The 19,934-nt window shown below is 49.7% G+C and overlaps 1 protein-coding gene across 1 annotated transcript; it reads right to left on the bottom strand.

Annotated features, from left to right (window-relative positions):
- Nucleotides 1-642: 642 nt before the first annotated feature.
- Nucleotides 643-19,363, bottom strand: KPTN (kaptin, actin binding protein). The gene is made up of 12 exons (XM_053397746.1): nt 18,889-19,363; nt 15,742-15,824; nt 14,005-14,089; nt 12,736-12,790; nt 12,387-12,462; nt 12,226-12,299; nt 9,455-9,564; nt 7,604-7,717; nt 6,395-6,467; nt 5,751-5,886; nt 4,104-4,301; nt 643-803 (listed from the first exon to the last, which is right to left on the bottom strand). Exons 1-12 carry the CDS (start codon nt 19,286-19,288, stop codon nt 663-665), a joined length of 1,545 nt encoding a protein of 514 aa, XP_053253721.1. The 5' UTR covers nt 19,289-19,363; the 3' UTR covers nt 643-662.
- Between the last annotated feature and the right edge of the window lie 571 nt (nt 19,364-19,934).

Genomic DNA, 19,934 nt, shown 5'->3' with positions numbered 1-19,934 from the left:
ACACAGCTTTCTCCTCCTCCAGTTTTGAACACCAGCTGACTGCTTAAGGCAGAACTCTTCTGGCAGTGTGGGCTAGTGGTTGGAATTCATAAGCAACGCACCCTCCGGGATCCCAGCCCCAGCTCTAAGCCGCATTGCCAAGTCACAACCCAGAGATGTTGCGTTGGAGCGCTGAAGACATAGGGCCCAAGCCAAATGATGAGAAAGGAGTTTCCGACCAAACTTTAGGAAGAACTTTCTGACAGCAAGAGCTGTTCAGCAGCGGAGCAATTCTGTTATTCTTTGAATTAGGAACGCCAGCCTTTGCCACAAACACAGAGAGCAGTTCCTGCTTAGTGTACAAAATTTATTCCCTATTTATAGAGTTCTTGGTCAGGCCAGCGTTTTTGAGGAGTGGCGGGGGAGAGAGATGGAATGACAACGGTTCACAAGGAGCCTCGTGCGAGAGGTTTCTTTCCTGGGGCCAAGAGGCCAAGACACAGCCGAGAAACGTTGCTTGGGGGGGGGGGCGGACCCCGCATCTCTTTACTCCCGCGCACCATAACTAGTGATTTGGTCCTTGTTTCCTTCTGCGGTGCCATGGCAGAGCTCGGAAGGTCCTGTCTCCTCGGGAGGCCACTAATCCCTGGTTTCTGAGCAAAACGAACAGGCAGCTACACCCATCACTCCTTTGGTCCTCTCCCATCGCCATTCTCAGGCTTGGCATCTTGGTGCTGCGCAGGAAGCGCCCTCTGAGCCGCCTGGCTGGCCACTTTCAACCGGAGCCGCTCTAAGAGGCACTCGGCCGTCTGCGTCAGGCTGTGCTGTTGGGGGCAAGGAAGATGGGGGTGGGGGGAGAAGCAAGAGGACAGGTTTTATTCTGAAGGAATTTGCTCCGTGCTCATCCCCAAGTTCTTCAGGTGCCTCAAGAATGGTCCCTCGCAGCAAAGGCTCAGGACCGCAATACTTCAAGGACCGCCTCTTCCCATATGAACCTACCCAGACCCTGAGGTCATCAGTACATTTCCGAGCACAATTCAAAGTGTTGGTGCTGACCTTTAAAGCCCTAAACGGCCTCGGCCCAGTATACCTGAAGGAGCGTCTCCACCCCCATCGTTCTGCCCGGACACTGAGGTCCAGCTCTGAGGGCCTTCTGGCAGTTCCCTCATTGCGAGAAGTGAGGTTACAGGGAACCAGGCAGAGGGCCTTCTCGGTGGTGGCGCCCGCCCTATGCAACGCCCTCCCACCAGATGTCAAAGAGAAAAACAACTATCAGATTTTTAGAAGACATCTGAAGGTAGCCCTGTTTAGGGAAGCTTTTAATGTTTAATAGGTTATTGTGTTTTAATATTCCGTTGGAAGCTGCCCAGAGTGGCTGGAGAAACCCAGCCAGATGGGCGGGGTATAAATAATAAATTATTATTATTATTATTATTATTATTATTATTATTATTATTATTCTGAGGCCCCTCCTTTGTGTGCCCCCTCATTGAGAGGGCATTGAGAGGGCATTGAAAGGATGGCAACACGAGAACGGGGCCTTCTCTGCAGTGGCTCCCTGTCTGTGCAATGCTCTCCCCAGGGAAGTTCGCCTGGCGCCTTCATTATACACTTTTAGGTACCAGGCAAAAACGTTCCTTTTTAACCAGGACTTTGGCTGATCCAATTTACATCCTTTGCCCTTTTAAAATGTGGGGTTTTTTGGGGGGGGGGCTATTGGGTTGTTGTTTGTATTTTTATTAGGTACTTGTGGTTTTATATCTTGATTTTATTCTGTGAACAGCCCTGAGACCGCCGTGTATAGGGCGGTATATAAATTCAATTAATAACAACAACAATAATAATAATAATAATAATTCCGTAACGTTTCAGGGGACACCAAAGGCAATAAATATGAATAGAGAAGGGAATCGTCGTTGCACAAGGCAATATGCAGGAAGGAGATGAGCAAAGCCTTGAAAGGGCTCCCCGCAATTTGCCAGCCACTCGGCAACAAAAAGGAGAAAGCTCCCAGAAGGAATCAGTGTGGTATAGCGCTTAGAGTGCTGGACTAGGAGCTGGGTTCGAATCTACACCCCAGCCATGAAGCTCACTCGGTGGCCTTGGAGTCACGTCACTGCCTCTGAGCTTAACTTTCCACACAGGGGTGTTGTAAGAGTAAAATGAGGAGCAGGAGGAGAACCATGTATATCCCCTTAAGCTCCTTGGAGGAGAAGCGGGATATAAATGTAAAAAATAAACAAAGAGGAATGATGGGCTGTGACACTTTGAGTCAGACCTACCCAGCATTCTAGGACTGGGAATAAAAAAAACGGGTTTGTAATGTTAGGCTTTGCTGAATGGGGGGGGGGAATATATCAGCTAAATTTTAAAATGGAAGGTTGGGGGGTGTTTCCCCCCCCAAAAAAAAAATATGTCAGAAGCAAAAGTTGGCAGCTCTAAGCAGATTTGACACCTGTGGGTCTGGGCTTTCTGCCAACTCATTGCATTTAAAGAACGCAAATCTGGCTGGAAGTTATTCGGGATAACTTCTCTTTAATTTATTAGGCACTTTCAGATGGTGTTTATTCTCTCTGCTTAGTGGGCAAGGAAGAAGTCATTGCCGGGGCAGGATGAGTCCTCGGGGATATGGCGGGCCTCTTCACTGAACGTTGCCCTTTAAAGTATTTGAAGTACCGAACCCTCTGGCTTCCAGGAATACAAAAGGGAAAACTGTGCAGTCCTTACTCTGCCGTAGGGAAAGTGAAAACCAGGCCTGGGTGCTTCTTGCAGCAATATGTGAAAACAGCAGAGTGTTTTGGAGAAAAAGGAAATGAAATGAAGTCGAAAACCTGAAATTGATGTGGTACGGCAGCCTCTCTCGAACCTGGGTCTCCAGCCGTTGTTGGGACTACAATTCCCATTGTTCCTAGGGATGGGCCGTGTTCAGAAAGTGGTGGTAGGGGATGAGTGTGCAGACCCCTGGGCTCTCACTTGTGGGGTGCCTCAGGGTTCCGTGCTCTCCCCCATGCTTTTTAACATCTATATGAAGCCGCTGGGAGAGATCATCAGGGGGTTTGGACTGGGTGTCCAACAATATGCAGATGATACCCAGCTCTACCTCTCTTTTAAATCAGAACCATTGAAGGCGGTGAAGGTCCTGTGTGAGTGTCTGGAGGCGGTTGGAGGATGGATGGCGGCTAATGGATTGAAGTTGAATCCTGACAAGACAGAAGTACTGTTTTTGGGAGACAGGGGGCAGGCTGGTGTGGAGGACTCCCTGGTCCTGAATAGGGTAACTGTGCCCCTGAAGGACCAGGTGCGCAGCCTGGGAGTCATTTTGTACTCACAGCTGTCAATGGAGGCGCAGGTCAATTCTGTGTCCAGGGCAGCTGTCTACCAACTCCACCTGGTACGCAGGCTGAGACCCTACCTGACCACAGACTGTCAAACCAGAGTGGTGCATGCTCTAGTTATCTCCCGCTTGGACTACTGCAAAGCGCTCTACATGGGGCTACCTTTGAAGGTGACTCGAAAACTACAACTAATCCAGAATGCGGCAGCTAGACTGGTGAATGGGAGCGGCCGCCGAGACCACATAACACCTGTCTTGAAAAACCTACATTGGCTCCCAGTACGTTTCCGAGCACAATTCAAAGTGCTGGTGTTGACCTTTAAAGCCCTAAACGGCCTCGGCCCAGTATACCTGAAGGAGCGTCTCCACCCCCATCGTTCAGCCCGGACACTGAGATCCAGCGCCGTGGGCCTTCTGGCAGTTCCCTCCCTCATTGCGAAGCTACAGGGAACCAGGCGGAGGGCCTTCTCGGTAGTGGTGCCTGCCCTGTGGAACACCCTCCCATCAGATGTCAAAGCAATAAATAACTACCTGACATTCAGAAGACATCTTAAGGCAGCCCTGTTCAGGGAAGTTTTTAACGTGTGATATTTTAGTGTATATTTTTGGTTTCTATGGAAGCCTCCCAGAGTGGCTGGGGAAACGCAGCCAGATGGGCGGGGTACAAATAATAAATTATAATTATTATAATTATTATTATTACCAGGACCCACGGTCAGGGATGATGGGAGCTGCGGTTCTAGAACATCTGGGGACCCAAGATTGAGAAAGGCCGTGCCAATACACTCACCTGGAGGATATGCAGCCCTTTGAGACACACCACAGCCAGTTCGCAGAGGCCATCCCAGGTAAGGTCGACATACTCCATGCAGAGGAGGGGGCTGGGGAAAGTGCGCTGCCAGAGCAGGTGGAACTCCCCGTCAGACGGGCTGGAGGGCTGGGCTCCCGCTGTAGCATCCGGGGCCCGGTACTTGTAGCACAAAAGCTCCTAGAAGACCAAGGAACTCTAGTTATGTTGCCTGCGATCAACTGATGAGCATTGAAAGATACTGACAAACTGCTGCGTCCAGTTCTGGGTACCACAATTTAGGGAGGATGTTGATAAGCTGGAAGGTATGCAGAGGAGGGGGACCAAGATAATCAAGGGCAGGGGTAGGCAATGTAAGGCCCGTGGGCCAGATGCGACCCAATTGCCTTCTCTATCTGGCCCGCGGACGGTCCGGGAATCAGTGTGTTTTTACATGAGTAGAATGTGTAAAAGGCAAAGGGACCCCTGACCATTAGGTCAAGCCGTGGCTGACTCTGGGATTGTGGCGCTCATCTCACTTTATTGGCCGAGGGAGCCAGCATACAGCTTCTGGGTCATGTGGCCAGCATGGCTAAGCTGCTTCTGGCGAACCAGAGCAGCACACGGAAATGCCGTTTACCTTCCCGCCGGAGTGGTACCTATTTTTCTACTTGTACTCTGATGTGCTTTTGAACTTCGAGGTTGGCAGGAGCAGGGACCGAGCAACGGGAGCTCACCCCGTTGCAGGGATTCGAACCGCCGACCTTCTGATCGGCAAGTCCTAGGCTCTGTGGTTTAACCCACAGCGCCACCCGCGTCCCAGTAGAATACGTGCTTTTATTTAAAACGCATCTCTGGGTTATTTGTGGGGCATAGGAATTCGTTCACTTTTTTTCCGAAATATAGTCCAGCCCACCACATGGTCTGGGGGACGGTGGACCGGCCCATGGCTGGAAAAGGTTGCTGACCCCTGATCAAGGGCCTGGAAACCAAGCCTGATGAGGAACGGTTGAAGGAGCTGGGTATGTTTAACCTGGAAAAGAGGAGACTGAGAGGAGATAAGAGAGCCATCTTCAAATATCTGAAGGGCTGTCACATGCAAGAGGGAGCAAGTGTGATTTCCCCAGCTCTGGAGGGTAGGACTCGAACCCACGGCTTCAAGTTACAAGAAAAGAGATTCAAAGTAAACACTCGGAACAGACTCCTTCAGTAGGTGGTGGAGTCTCCTTCACTAGAGGCTTTTTAACCGAGGCTGGAAGGCCAGCAGTCAGGGATTCTTTAGTGGAGATTCCTGCACTGCATGGGGTTGGACTAGATGACATTTGGGCTCCCTTCCAACTTTACATTTCTTGATTCTATGATCTGCCTGTTTGTACAGGGTTTTTAAGGCTGTTAAGAGTCTGGCCTGCAGGTGGCAGTCTGAGCTATCATTTGCAATTTTCATATTTTTTGTTTCCATGGGTTGCTTTGTTGTAACAGCCCCTGGTAAGGAACAGTGGGGCACAGTTTAGGTTTAAAACACATAAATAAATATAAACAAAAACCTATGGAGGACGCCATATTGGAGAAGGCTGCCCAATAAGAGCACCCTACGACCCTAAACCCATCCAAGCCAACATGGTGGGTGAAGGCACATCTCTCACTGCTGACCTGCCCATAGGTGCCAAGAAGGATCTCTGGTTCACGGTCAAAATTGACGTCGGTCACGAGGGCGCACAGGACGCTGTCGTACTGGTCACTCAAGGGAAGGACCAGCTGGTCGTCCAGGCCTCTCTGCAGCACATTCCTGGAAGGGGGGAAGGAATAAACAACAACATTGGGTGGTATTCAACCACATTTTACTTAGAGCAGACACGCTGAAATTCATGACCACAGCTAAGTCAGGTCCATTAACTTCAATAGGCCTATGCTGAGTAAAACATAGATGGATACCACCCACGGCCATATATGAATAACGAGGCAGCAGATGGCAATGACCCAGTCAAGAGAAGGTGCTGACCCAAACAGCCTCAGTCCTGTATACCTGAAGGAGCGTCTCCACCCCCATCGTTCTGCCCGGACACTGAGAGGTCCAGCTCCAAGGGCCTTCTAGTGGTTCCCTCATTGCGGGAAGTGAGGTTACAGGGAACCAGGCAGAGGGCCTTCTCGGTGGTGGTGCCTGCCCTGTGGAACGCCCTCCCACCAGATGTCAAGGAAATAAGCAGCTATCCTATTTTTAAACGACATCCGAAGGCAGCCCTGTTTAGGGAAGTTTTTAATATTTAATGCTGTATTGTTTTTAACACTCCACTCACCTGTAGACAACAGACAGTTCAAGAGTGCTGGTGACAAGGACACTGTAGCTCTGAGCCTGAGGGCCAGCATTACCTGCAGGAGAAGATACAAAGGTTTAAAACACACAAACGGAAGAAACCCACACCAGAGAAAGAGCGGAGCTACCTGCACAGTTCCCAAATGCTGTTGAGCGGGGGTCAGCAAACTTTTTCAGCCATGGGCCGGTCCACCATCCCTCAGACCATGTGGTGGGCCGGACTATATTTTTTGGGGGGAAATATGAATGAATTCCTATGCCCCACAAATAACCTAGAGATGCATTTTAAGTAAAAGGACACGTTCTACTCATGTAAAAACACGCTGATTCCTGGACCATCCACCGGCCAGATTGAGAAGGCGATTGCGCCAGATCCAGCCCACGGGCCTTGGGTTGCCTCGAGCGAAACAGCCTCTCATCCTACACATCAGCCATGTCATGGGCTGGCTGCATGCAGAAGGATGCTGGGAGTTACCAGCTGGGGAACCCCCAGGGGAAGAAGGCTCAGAGCCTGGGGAGCGTTGGTCGGACGAGAATGAGTGGTCAGAGGGAGAAGACTGGGAGGAGGTGAAGCTAAAGAGGCAACAGGGTTTAGTGAGCAGGAAGAGGCTGTGGCAGATAGCAGTTCAGAGGCAGGAGAGGAGGAGGGCCAGGAGACAGAGATGAGGCAGGCTGCCAAAGAAACCAGGGGGTCTCCCACTCCCACTGCAACCAGATCCCCTCCCACAGGGCTCCCAGAACCAGAAGAGGTATGAAGAGGGCGGAACAGAGGCAGCCATGCCGACAGAGTCTCAGGTTGCTTGGGAAGAACCCGAGCAAGGAGGAAGCTTAGGCAACTGTGGGAAGACAGGGACATTCAGTCCTCGCAACTGCCTCATTGGGACAAGATCTAATGGGAAGAGTTGCTATGCTCCCTAGGCCTGGTTTCCTGAATAAAGAGTTAACTTCACTGATGCTCTGTGAGTTATTACTGTCCTGCTCCTGGCACCCGCCCCTGACAGCAACCCACAAGCTGGTGCCCTCCAGATGCTGGCAGACTTCAACTCCCATCACCCCAATCCAGCAGAGGAAATGATCACGGATGGTGAGAGTTGGGACTCCACCATTTGCGCAGAGGGCACCAGCTTGGGAAAGGCTGCCTTATCTCCACCTGAGGTTGCAGGGAGGCCCATGGCTCCCTCTTGCTTCTTACCATTTGAAGCCACGGTTCCTGAGGGGTCGCCTGGAGGGCAGGAAGCTGGCAGAGCAAACACCAGGACTTTGGAGATGGGACCGTCTTGCTGGATGTTCCAGCTCTGCAGCACCACTTGGGCAGAGGGAAAGAAGAAGAAGAAGAAGAGTTTGGATTTGATATCCCGCTTTATCACTACCCTAATGAGTCTCAAAGCAGCTAACATTCTCCTTTCCCTTTCTCCCTCACAACAAACACTCTGTGAGGTGAGTGGGGCTGAGAGACGTCAGAAAAGTGTGACTGGCCCAAGGTCACCCAGCAGCTGCATGTGGAGGAGCGGAGACACGAACCCGGTTCCCCAGATTACGAGTCCACAGCTCTTAACCACTACACCACACTGGTGTAGGGGCAGAGGGGACAGTCAGCCAACACCACAATGGCTGAGCCTTCAAGAAAGGTGCTGCTAGGAATATTTATATGCCACTTACCCCCCCCAAGATGGCGACTAAGCAGTTTACAAGTATAAAATCAATTATATATACATTTTATTTTTAAAGTTCCACAGAAACAGCTATAATTAAAATTTACAATAAAACAAACCAGTGACAAAGCACAGCACTTAAAGACAATTAAATAGGCGGTGAAGGTCCTGTGTGAGTGTCTGGAGACGGTTGGAGGATGGATGGCGGCTAGCAGATTGAGGTTGAATCCTGACAAGACAGAAGTACTGTTTAGGGGGGACAGGAGGCGGGTGGGTGTGGGGGACTCCCTGGTCCTGAATGGGGTAAGTGTGCCCCTGAAAGACCAGGTGCACAGCCTAGGAGTCATTCTGAACTCACAGCTGTCCATGGAGGTGCGGGTCCATTCTGTGTCCAGGGTGGCTGTGTACCAGCTCCATCTGGTACGCAGGATGAGACCCTACCTGACGACAGACTGTCTCGCCAGAGTGGTGCATGCTCTAGTTATCTCTTGCTTGGACTACTGCAATGCGCTCTACGTGGGACTACCTTTGAAGGTGACCTGGAAACTACAACTAATCCAGAATGCAGCAGCTAGACTGGTGACTGGGAGCGGCCGCCGAGACCATATAACACCGGTCCTGAGAGATCTGCATTGGCTCCCAGGACGTTTCTGAGCACAATTCAAAGTGTTGGTGCTGACCTTTAAAGCCCTAAACAGTCTCAGTCCAGTATACCTGAAGGAGCGTCTCCACCCCCATCGTTCTGCCCGGACACTGAGGTCCAGCAACGAGGGCCTTCTGGCGGTTCCCTCCCTGCGAGAAGCCAAGTTACAGGGAACCAGGCAGAGGGCCTTCTCAGTGGTGGCACCCGTCCTGTGGAACGCCCTCCCACCAGATGTCAAAGAGAAAAATAACTACCAAACTTTTAGAAGACATCTGAAGTCAGCCCTGTTTAGGGAAGCTTTTAATGTTTAATAGGTTATTGTATTTTAGTGTACTGTTGGAAGCCGCCCAGAGTGGCAGGGGAAACCCAGCCAGATGGGCAGGGTATAAATAATAAATTATTATTATTATTATTATTATTATTATTATTATTATTATTATTATTAATAGATCAAGAAAGTTCACATTCAAGGCAATGCCTGCTTAAACAGAGCCGGTGGAATGCCAATAGTGATAGGGGCTTCTCATACACGGCCTTTTGATTTCACCCTTTGCCAACCTGGAGCCCTCCAGCTGTTTCAGTCTACAACTCCCATCAGCTCCTGCAGGCTGGCTGTCAAAGGCTGGTCTACCAAGTGCTGAAGCCTGGGACATTTGCACAGCCAGATCCCTCCCTCCAAAAAGATTCCATAATGAGCAGAGAAACTTGTCAACCTCCTTTTAAAACATCACAAATAAAGGAAGCTTACCTCGACTGGCTGGTTCAACGTGGGCGACTCGGATGTAGCCGCTCTGGCAGCCAAAGGCCGTGATCCGTTGCCCTGAGTTTGGAATGTTGTACACATCTAACCAGAGGACGCTGCAAGGAAGAGAGGAGGGCAATGATCAATGGAGTGGGTGGTTTCCTGGGCAAAACAGAGGTCGGAGAGAATGAAGGATGAATGGGGGGTGCAGAGTCCGCACCCTTGAGGCGAGGAGTGGAACTCATAGAATCATAGAATCCTAGAGTTGGAAGAGACCACAAGGGCCATCGAGTCCAACCCCCTGCCAAGCAGGAAACACCATCAGAGCACTCCTGACATATGGTTGTCAAGCCTCTGCTTAAAGACCTCCAAAGGAGGAGACTCCACCACACTCCTTGGCAGCAAATTCCACTGTCGAACAGCTCTTACTGTCAGGAAGTTCTTCCTAATGTTTAGGTGGAATCTTCTTTCCTGCAGTTTGGAACCATTGCTCCGTGTCCGCTTCTCTGGAGCAGCAGAAAACAACCTTTCTCCCTCCTCTATGTGACATCCTTTTATATATTTGAACATGGCTATCATATCACCCCTTAGCCTCCTCTTCTCCAGGCTAAACATGCCCAGTTCCCTTAGCCGTTCCTCATAAGGCATCGTTTCCAGGCCTTTGACCATTTTGGTTGCCCTCCTCTGGACACGTTCCAGTTTGTCAGTGTCCTTCTTGAACTGTGGTGCCCAGAACTGGACACAGTACTCCAGGTGAGGTCTGACCAGAGCAGAATACAGTGGCACTATTACTTCCCTTGATCTAGATGCTATACTCCTATTGATGCAGCCCAGAATTGCATTGGCTTTTTTAGCTGCCGCGTCACACTGTTGGCTCATGTCAAGTTTGTGGTCAACCAAGACTCCTAGATCCTTTTCACATGTACTGCTCTCAAGCCAGGTGTCACCCATCTTGTATTTGTGCCTCTCATTTTTTTTGCCCAAGTGCAATACTTTACATTTCTCCCTGTTAAAATTCATCTTGTTTGTTTTGGCCCAGTTCTCTAATCTGTCAAGGTCATTTTGAAGTGTGATGCTGTCCTCTGGGGTGTTAGCCACCCCTCCCAGTTTGGTGTCATCTGCAACTGATCTCTTCTCATGAGTAGCCCCACTAAAACTTATGTACTTAAATGTAAAGAAAAAGAAGGAACATTTTATCATATGTGGTGGGAATGTAGGAAAGTAAAAATGATATATAATGAGATGAAAAAGATGTTGAAATATACATTTTTTTAAAAACCAGAAGCATTTTTACTTGGTATTATAGGTGAGGATATTAATAGACAAGATGTTAAATTGTTTTTATATGCAACAACTGCGGCAAGAGTGTTGTTAGCACAGAAATGGAAGCAAGAAGAAATTCCGATGAAAGAAGAATGGCAGACGAAATTAATGGACTACACAGAATTAAATAAAATGACAGGAAGGATTTGAAACCTGAGGGACCAGAAGATTGGAAGAAATATACGAACTATTTGAAGAGCAACTGATCAACAAGTTACGCTAGTAGGGCTACAAGAAGTTTTGTAAGGCGAAATATATGAAACATTGCAAAATAGAGAAAGATATTAGTTATGAGATTTAAATGTAATAGTGAAAGTAAGAAATGTATATTAAGTGATTAGACTGGAAAATTTTCAGATGTGATTGATGGAAGTAAAAAAAAAATGTATAAGATGTAAAAGTATGTTTAATTATTGTTGAAAATGATATGTTTTAATATATATATATTAATGGGCATGACTAAGGGGCATGACTACCGTATTTTTCGCTCTATAGGACGCACTTTATCCCCTTCAAAAATGAAGGGGAAATGTGTGTGCGTCCTATGGAGCGAAGACGCCATAGCCCCACAACCGTCTCCCGGCTGGAGAGGTGACGTGCGGCTATGGCAGGAGCCTCCATAGCCGCGCGTCGCCTCTCCAGCCGGGAGAGCGCGCGCGGGGCTAAGGCAGCCCCCCGCGACCCTCTCCCAGCTGGAGAGGTGACACGTGGCTATGGCAGGAGCCTCCATAGCCGCGCGTCGCCTCTCCAGCCGGGAGAGCGCATGCAGGGCTAAGGCAGCCCCCCGCGACCCTCTCCCGGCTGGAGAGGCGACGCGCGGCTATGTGTGCACCGACCCCTCTCGCTCTCCAGGCTTCCAAGGTAGCCGTCTGAACGCACCTTAAACGGCACCTTGTTTTAGAGCGGGAAACAAGAGGGAGAAAATTCTCCTCCTCTCTGCCCAGCGCCTCCTGCCGCTTCGCTGAAGGGGCGCTGGGCAGAGAGCGGAAGAATTTTTTTCCCTTGTTCTCCCCCCTCTAAAACAAGGTGCGTCCTATTGTCCGGTGCGTCCTAGGTGCGAAAAATACGGTAATTTAAGTAGATTAACTTAAGTTAATGGGCATGACTAACTTAAGTACATAAGTTTATATATTATATATATAAACTTATGTACTTAAGTTCGTCATGCCCATTAACTTCTAAGTGTCTTCTCCAAGTATGACCAAGGTTGGATGCAAGGCTCGGCACCTAAAACCCAGTGCACGGTTTTGCTTTTCCCCTCCTCCCTCCCCATCCCTTCTCCTTTTCTGCTGTTTTTTTAGGTTACAAGGAGAGGCTGGGCCTTAGTCTGAGAGCTTCTGTAAACCTCATTCCTGCGCGCGCACACATACAGTACTGCCCAAACTTGCTCTCCCCCATACCAGCTCTCTCCCCCTCTCCCTCTCTTGTTTTTAATAGCAAACCCGTCTTCCTACTTGCTTGGCAGCTCCTTGAGTTCAGGAAAGAGTTTCTCCACCGGCTGCTCCTCAAACTGGTGCAGCTCTTCATTCTACAGAGGAGAGGAGCAATGCAGTCACATCAGGGCACCTCCAACACAACGGCTGAACCAAATCTCGCCTTCATCTCGTGGCCTCACCTCTTTGTATAAGTGGATCGCAGGGTCATTGCCACTCAAAAGGAAGACCGTCTCTGGCTGGTCAGCAACCTGGACTCTGCGATGAGAGAAGAAGCATTTTCTTTTTCTTTTTAAAGAGCTTTGTATGAATGTCCCCGAAATATTTTTAAATTTTTAATTTATTGAGAGTGTTTGTATCCAGCTCTTCAGCCAAAAGGGCTCCCAGAGTGGCTTGCGCACAAACAGTTAGGATGGGGCAGTCTCTGGCCACAGGTTGGGGGGGGGGAATGACACACAAGGAAAAAGGGACAAGCAAGGAAGAAGGATTTTGTTTTAGAGAGAGATGAGAAAGGGCGAGTGGCATACGTACTCTGCATGGTACAGCTGGAATGGGGTAAACTGCAGTTCCAGGTTCAAACAGCTCTCTGGATAGAAAGAAAAATACTCCCTGAAAACAAGAAAGTATATGCCCAGTTTCCATAGCTGGGAAGTTGGGGGGGGGAGAGAGATAATATACATCCAATGCGTTTCAGTACGGCTCCCAGTACGTTTCCGAGCACAATTCAAAGTGTTGGTGCTGACCTTGAAAGCCCTAAACGGCCTCGGTCCAGTATATCTGAAGGAGCGTCTCCACCCCCATCGTTCTACCCGGATGCTGAGGTCCAGCTCTGAGGGCCTTCTGGTGGTTCCCTCCCTGCAAGAAGCCAAGTTACAGGGAACCAGGCAGAGGGCCTTCTCAGTAGTGACGCCCTCCCTGTGGAACGCCCTCCCACCAGATGTCAAAGAGAAGAACAACTACCAGACTGTTAGAAGACATCTGAAGGCAGCCCTGTTTAGGGAAGTTTTAATGTTTGATGTATTACAGTATTTTAATGTTTTTTTGGGAAGCCACCCAGAGTGGCTGGGGAAGCCCAGCCAGATGGACAGGGTATAAATAATAAATTATTATTATTATTATTATTATTATTATTATTATTATTATTATTATTATATCAACCTTCTCTGGATCATGAACATGCCCCAGGGGAAGTACAGCCGTACCTTGGAAGCTGAACTCCTTGGCTCCCGAACAATCAAAATCCGGAAGTTCTGGTTTTCGGAAGCCAAACGTCTGCCGCAGCTTCCAATCAGAAGCCGTGCTTTGGTTTTCGAACACATTCTGTTTGAAAACCAAGGTACCACTGTATCATCACCAAAATCAAAAGGAAGTTGTAGCTCTCAAGGGTCTGATATTACCCAATTTGGAATTCTGAGCGATTGCGTTTTTAAGTGCTTAAGGTGCTAGTCCACTGGGGGGTGGCTTCAGAAGTCTTCTCTGTTGAAAATGCGAACATGCCATGTATGCTGGGCTTCATACCTTGGCATAACTAACTAAAATACCTAATGGCTTTTAACTTCCAGCTCTCCACCCCCTGAATATGGTAGCAGATACTACTGCTTTGCTAGAAAATCCATGTTTCGCGCCAAATTCTGCACTTTGACTCCTACATCTGTGAAGGTTTTCTAAGTAGTTTTGATGTTATTTTGCTTCCAGCACATGGGTTTTCAAAGATTAACAGGGAGATAACAGAAGAGATTGGAGGGAACTTGGGGCACTGATTTCAGGGTTAGGTGGCAAAAACTGATACTGAAGGCTCACGTGCGATAGAATCTAAGTTGTATTCAGATCCTGGCTCATAGTCGCAGTAAATGTTAAGGAAGGGGCTGGCTTTGTCGCCGGAATCCTGTGCAGATGGGAAGAGAAACAGGCAAAGTTGCAAGTTCATTTCAACATCAAGAAGACTTTACAGTACACATAATCACTTAAAGATGAGTTCTACTGGATCAAACCAAAGTTCTATCTAGTCTTCCTTTTTCAGGCCAAGGAAGACTGTCATGGGGCTTAATCCAGTAATAAGCTATGTTATGTTCTCATTTCCCTACATACTGCTTTTTGCCCCAGATGCCCCAAAAGCAGTAAGCAGATACAAAAAATATATAAAATGAAAGTACAACAAATACAGCTACTCAAAACAATATGAATTAGCAAAATCACTAAATACCCGCCAATCACACCAGTACTGCTGTAAAGTGGTTGTCCTGAGGACGAGAATTGTAAACCATTGTATTAATTTAAGTTACAACCTGACTCAAGGCATGTCTTCTTGGAAGCAGGACCAGCCAAAATGGAACGGCACATCCTCCAATGCCCCAATACCTAAAGGACTACCTTTTCTTGTGAGGACCTACCCTGTATACCTGAAGGAGTGTCTCCACCCCCATAGCTCAGCCTGGACACTGAGGTCCAGCTCCGAGGGCCTTCTGGCGGTTCCCTCATTGAGAAAAGTGAAGCTACAGGGAACCAGGCAGAGGGCCTTCTCGGTGGTGGCACCCCCCATGTGAAACGCCCTCCCATCAAATATCAAAGAGATAAGCAATCCTATGACTTTCCATAGACATCTGAAGGCAGCATTGTTTTAGGAAGCTTTTAATGTTTGATGCTTCATTGTTTTCCTTTATATTTTGTTGGAAGCAGCCCAGAGTGGCTGGGGCAACCCATTCAGTTGAGTGGCGTACAGTGGTGCCTCCCAAGACGAAATTAATTCGTTCCACAAGTTTTTTCTTCTTGCGAGTGTTTCGTCTTGCGAAGCACGGTTTCCCATAGGAATGCATTGAAAATCAATTAATGCGTTCCTATGGAGACCGCTTGCCAGGCTGGCGGTGCGGAGAAGGGCTTTTCTCCCCACCGCAAGCCTTCAGGACAGGTACGGGAACAGAGGGGAAGGCGCGCAGCGCTTCTCCTCTGTTCCCGGGGCTTGCGGTGGGAGGAGGGTTTTTCCTCCCCACCGCCAACATTCAGAACAGCATTCTGAATGTTGGCGGTGGGAAGGAAAACCCTCCTCGTACCGCATGTCTTCAGGACAGCCATCCGAAGGCTGGCGCGGGGAGAACGTCTCTCCGCCCCACCGCCAGCCTTCGGAGCAGCCTTCCGAAGGCTGCCGGCGGGAGGAGGTCTCTCCGCCCCACCGCCAGCCTTCGGAGGAGGTCCGAGGACAGTGGGGAAGACGTGCTGCGCTTCCCCACTGTCCCGGAGATTTCCCTATGGACTTCCATCTTGCGAAGGAAGCCCATAGGGAAATTTGTTTTGCGAAGCGCCTCCAAAACGGAAAACCCTTTCGTCTTGCGGGTTTTCCGTCTTGCGAGGCGTTCGTCTTGTGGGGCACCACTGTACTAGAAATTTTATTATTATTATTATTATTATTATTCCCTGATGTCAACGTCTGAAGTCTCTTTCCTGCATGCCATACAGTATTAGGTCTCCACCTTTCAAGAGCACTGCTTGTGAAGAACATGCAAGCAACGCTTCATTTCACAAAGGGAAGAAAGCCACACCTACCTTAATAAACGTGATCCCCACCACCAAACCCCTTTTGGGAGGTGATTTGTTGAAAGTGTCAATGGAGGCGATTTCGGCATCAACTGAGAAGCAAAGAGACACACAAGGAGACCGTGGGCTAAGGGAGATCAGCTGCCAGCAGTTAGCATCCAACAAAGATCATACAAGAAGAGAGGGAAATGAATGAAATGCTGAACTGAGAGATTTCCTCTCGTAGGTGGGTGGGTGGGGTTTTTTTTGGGGGGGGGGGGAGCAGAGGAAGAGCAGGGCTACCTTTGAAGGTGACCCGGAAACTGCAATTAATCCAGAATGCTGCAGCTAGACTGGTGACTGGGAGCGGCCGCCGAGACCACATAACACCAGTCTTGAAAGACCTACACGGGCTCCCAGTACATTTCCGAGCACAATTCAAGGTGTTGGTGCTGACCTTTAAAGCCCTAAACGGCCTCAAAGGCCCAGTATAGCTGAAGGAGCGTCTCCACCCCCATCATTCTACCCGGACACTGAGGTCCAACACTGAGGCCCTTCTGGCGGTTCCCTCACTGCGAGATGTGAGGTTACAGGGAACCAGGCAGAGGTCCTTCTTGGTGGTGGCACCCGCCCTGTGGAACGCCCTCCCTTCAGGTGTGAAGGAAATAAGCAGCTATCCTATTTTTAAAAGACATCTGAAGGCAGCCCTGTTTAGGGAAGTTTTTAATATTTAATGCTGTATTATAATAATAAAATAATAACAAAATAAATAAGAATAAGAATAAGAATAAGAATAAGAATAAGAATAAGAATAAGAATAAGAATTATTTATTATTTGTACCCCGCCCATCTGGCTGGGTTTCCCCAGCCACTCTGGGTGGCTTCCATAGAAACCAAAGATACAGTAAAATATCACAGATTAAAAACTTCCCTGAACAGGGCTGCCTTAAGATGTCTTCTGAATATCAGGTAGTTGTTTATCGCTTTGACATCTGATGGGAGGGCGTTCCACAGGGTGGGCGCCACTACCGAGAAGGCCCTCTGCCTGGTTCCCTGTAGCTTTGCTTCTCACAATGAGGGAACCGCCAGAAGGCCCTCGGCGCTGGACCTCAGCGTCCGGGCAGAACGATGGGGGTGGAGACGCTCCTTCAGGTATACTGGGCCAAGGCCGTTTAGGGCTTTAAAGGTCAACACCAGCACTTTGAATTGTGCTCGGAAACGTACTGGGAGCCAATGTAGGTCTTTCAAGACCAGTGTTATGTGGTCTCGGCGGCTGCCCCCAGTCACCAGTCTAGCTGCCGCATTCTGGATTAGTTGTAGTTTCCGAGTCACCTTCACAGGTAGCCCCACGTAGAGCACATTGCAGTAGTCCAAGCGGGAGATAACTAAAGCATGCACCACTCTGGCGAGACAGTCCGGGGGCAGGTAGGGTCTCAGCCTGCGTACCAGGTGGAGTTGGTAGACAGCTGCCCTGGATACAGAATTGACCTGCGCCTCCATGGACAGCTGTGAGTCCAAAATGACTCCCAGGCTGCGCACCTGGTCCTTCAGGGGCACAGTTACCCTATTCAGGACCAGGGAGTCCTCCACACGAGCCCGCCCCCTGTCTCCCAAAAACAGTACTTCTGTCTTGTCAGGATTCAACCTCAATCTGTTAGCCGCCATCCATCCTCCAACCGCCTCCAGGCACTCACACAGGACCTTCACTGCCTTCACTGGTTCTGATTTAAAGGAGAGGTAGAGCTGGGTGTCATCTGCATACTGATGAACACCCAGTCCAAACCCCCTGATGATCTCTCCCAGCGACTTCATATAGATGTTAAAAAGCATGGGGGAGTGGACAGAACCCTGAGGCACCCCACAAGTGAGGGCCCAGGAGTCTGAACACTCATCCCCCACCACCACTTTCTGGACACGGCCCAGGAGAAAGGAGCGGAACCACCGTATAACAGTGCCCCCAGCTCCCAGCCCCTCTAGACGGTCCAGAAGGATGTTATGGTCGATTGTATCAAAGGCCGCTGAGAGATCCAGCAGAACTAGGAAACAACTCTCACCTTTGTCCCTAGCTCGCCGGAGATCATCAACCAGCGCGACCAAGGCAGTTTCAGTCCCATGGTGAGGCCTGAATCCCGATTGGAAGGGATCCAAAAGGTCCGCATCCTCCAGACATGCCTGGAGTTGTTCAGCAACCACACGCTCAATCACCTTGCCCAAGAATGGAAGATTTGAGACTGGGTGATAGTTGGCCATACTGGCCGGGTCTAAAGATGGTTTTTTAAGAAGATGTTTAACGACCGCCTCTTTCAGCAGATCTGGGAATGTTCCCTCACAGAGGGAAGCATTCACCACCCCGCAGAGCCCATCGCCCAGCCCTTCCCGGCTTGCTTTTATTAGCCAGGATGGGCAAGGATCAAGGAGACAGGTGGTTGGTTTCACGCGTCCAAGCATCCTGTCCACATCCTCGGGGGTAACGGATTGAAATTGATTCCATGCAACTTGACCAGACAGAGCTCTAGCACTCTCCCGCCCCAGCCCTGCTCCCACGGTGGTGTCTAGCTCCTTCCGAATATGAGTGATTTTATCTGCAAAAAAACTTTGCAAAATCGTATTGTTTTTAACACTCAATTGGGAGCCGCCCAGAGCGGCTGGGGAAAGTCAGCCAGATGGGCGGGGTATAAATAATAAATAATAATGTTGTTGTTGTTGTTGTTGTTGTTGTTGTTGTTGTTGTAAGGGATGCGGGTGGTGCTGTGGGTTAAACCACAGAGCCTAGGACTTTCCGATCATAAGGTCGGTGGTTCGAATCCCCGCGACGGGGTGAGCTCCCGTTGCTCGGTCCCTGCTCCTGCCAACCTAGCAGTTCGAAAGCACATCCAATTGCAAGTAGATAAATAGGTACCACTCCGGCGGGAAGGTAAACGGCGTTTCCGTGGGCTGCTCTGGTTCGCCAGAAGCGGCTTAGTCATGCTGGCCACATGACCCGGAAGCTGTACGCCAGCTCCCTCAGCCAATAAAGCGAGATGAGTGCCACAACCCCAGAGTCGGCCACGACTGGACCTAATGGTCAGGGGTCCCTTTACCTTTACCTTTATTATTATTATTACCTGGGTCACCCACTCCCTCATTCCAACCCACAGACTGCCCCCCTCCGCCCACTGAGCCCACCTGCCTCCTTACCTGGGATATAGGTGAACTGCAGCTCCCTGGCCACGGGGCGCAGCTTCTGCCTCAGGTCTTGGTAGCGGAAATAAATCACTTTCCCCTTCAGAGTGGCAGCCAGGAGCCCCCCAGGCCCGTCCCCGCACCCCCCGGGGGGCACAGGGACCCCCAGGCCCGACCCAGACCCACTTTCGGGGCGCCACGGAGCCTTGGAGACGCCCAAGGTCTGCCCTGGCCCCTCGGAGACCCCCACCTCCTCCTGCCCCAGCCCCGCCCCCCTCGGGAAATCCTCCTGCCCCGGGCCCCTCCCGCCCCCGCGGGCCGCCCCGGGCAGCGCGGCCAGCCCGTAGATGTTGCTCTGGGAGGAGAAGCGGGTGAAGCTGTCCTCCGAAAACGGGCATTCCCGGGAGGGATCCATTCCGGCTCAGGCACCGCTACGGGCAGCCCGGTCCTCCCTTCCCCACCATTATTGGCGAGCCAGCATCGGGCCGGAGGTAAAAAGGGGTAGGGGGCCTTCCGAAGGTGGCGTCGCGGACGTGTGACGCACGCCCGATTCCAAGATGGCCTCTTTAGGCTCCTTCCCGTTGCCCGGCGCCATTATTATTATTATTATTAGCACTATCCCAGGGCGGTTTGCAACATAAAAACGCAAAACTCAATACTGTCATATCCCCATCGCCGACACGTGTGGACGTCGCAGTCTGCCACTTGCGGGGACGACGTTTAAAGGGTGGCATTTTAAAATAATAATATACAACTTTTAAAAATTAAATCAAAGGCAAGGGAAAGAGGTGACTCCACCAAGCATAGCTTTAACAGATTATAAAGAATTTTAGGAGCTTGTCACCACGCCCCAAATGAGAGAAAACAAAAATATGTGATAACCAATAAATATATTTAAAATGAAATGGGTTGCAGAGGGTTGGATTAGATGACCCTTTGGGAATTTACACAGCCGGACATCATGGGGTTATTGCTAGGGCTGTAATCTGCAAATGTTTAATTGGCACAATCGCTTCATGCCTGTATTGAAGATTTAATGATTATTATTTCTTTAATTTATA

This window comes from Podarcis raffonei, chromosome 8 (assembly GCF_027172205.1).
Source record: "Podarcis raffonei isolate rPodRaf1 chromosome 8, rPodRaf1.pri, whole genome shotgun sequence".
In the NCBI taxonomy this organism is placed as follows: Eukaryota; Metazoa; Chordata; class Lepidosauria; order Squamata; family Lacertidae; genus Podarcis; species Podarcis raffonei.
The sequence above is the reverse complement of the archived record's forward strand: the minus strand, read 5'-3'. Positions and strand labels throughout refer to the sequence as shown.

Bases quoted from the DNA above. Each gene is read 5' to 3' on its own strand.
- KPTN (XM_053397746.1), bottom strand. From the start codon at position 19,288: ATGGATCCCTCCCGGGAATGCCCGTTTTCGGAGGACAGCTTCACCCGC. The intron at 14,090-15,741 runs GTAGGTGTGGCT...CCATCTGCACAG, and splicing joins TGGGGATCACGTTTATTAAG to GATTCCGGCGACAAAGCCAG. The intron at 5,887-6,394 runs GTGAGTGGAGTG...CCCCCCTTCCAG, and splicing joins GAACTGTCTGTTGTCTACAG to GAATGTGCTGCAGAGAGGCC.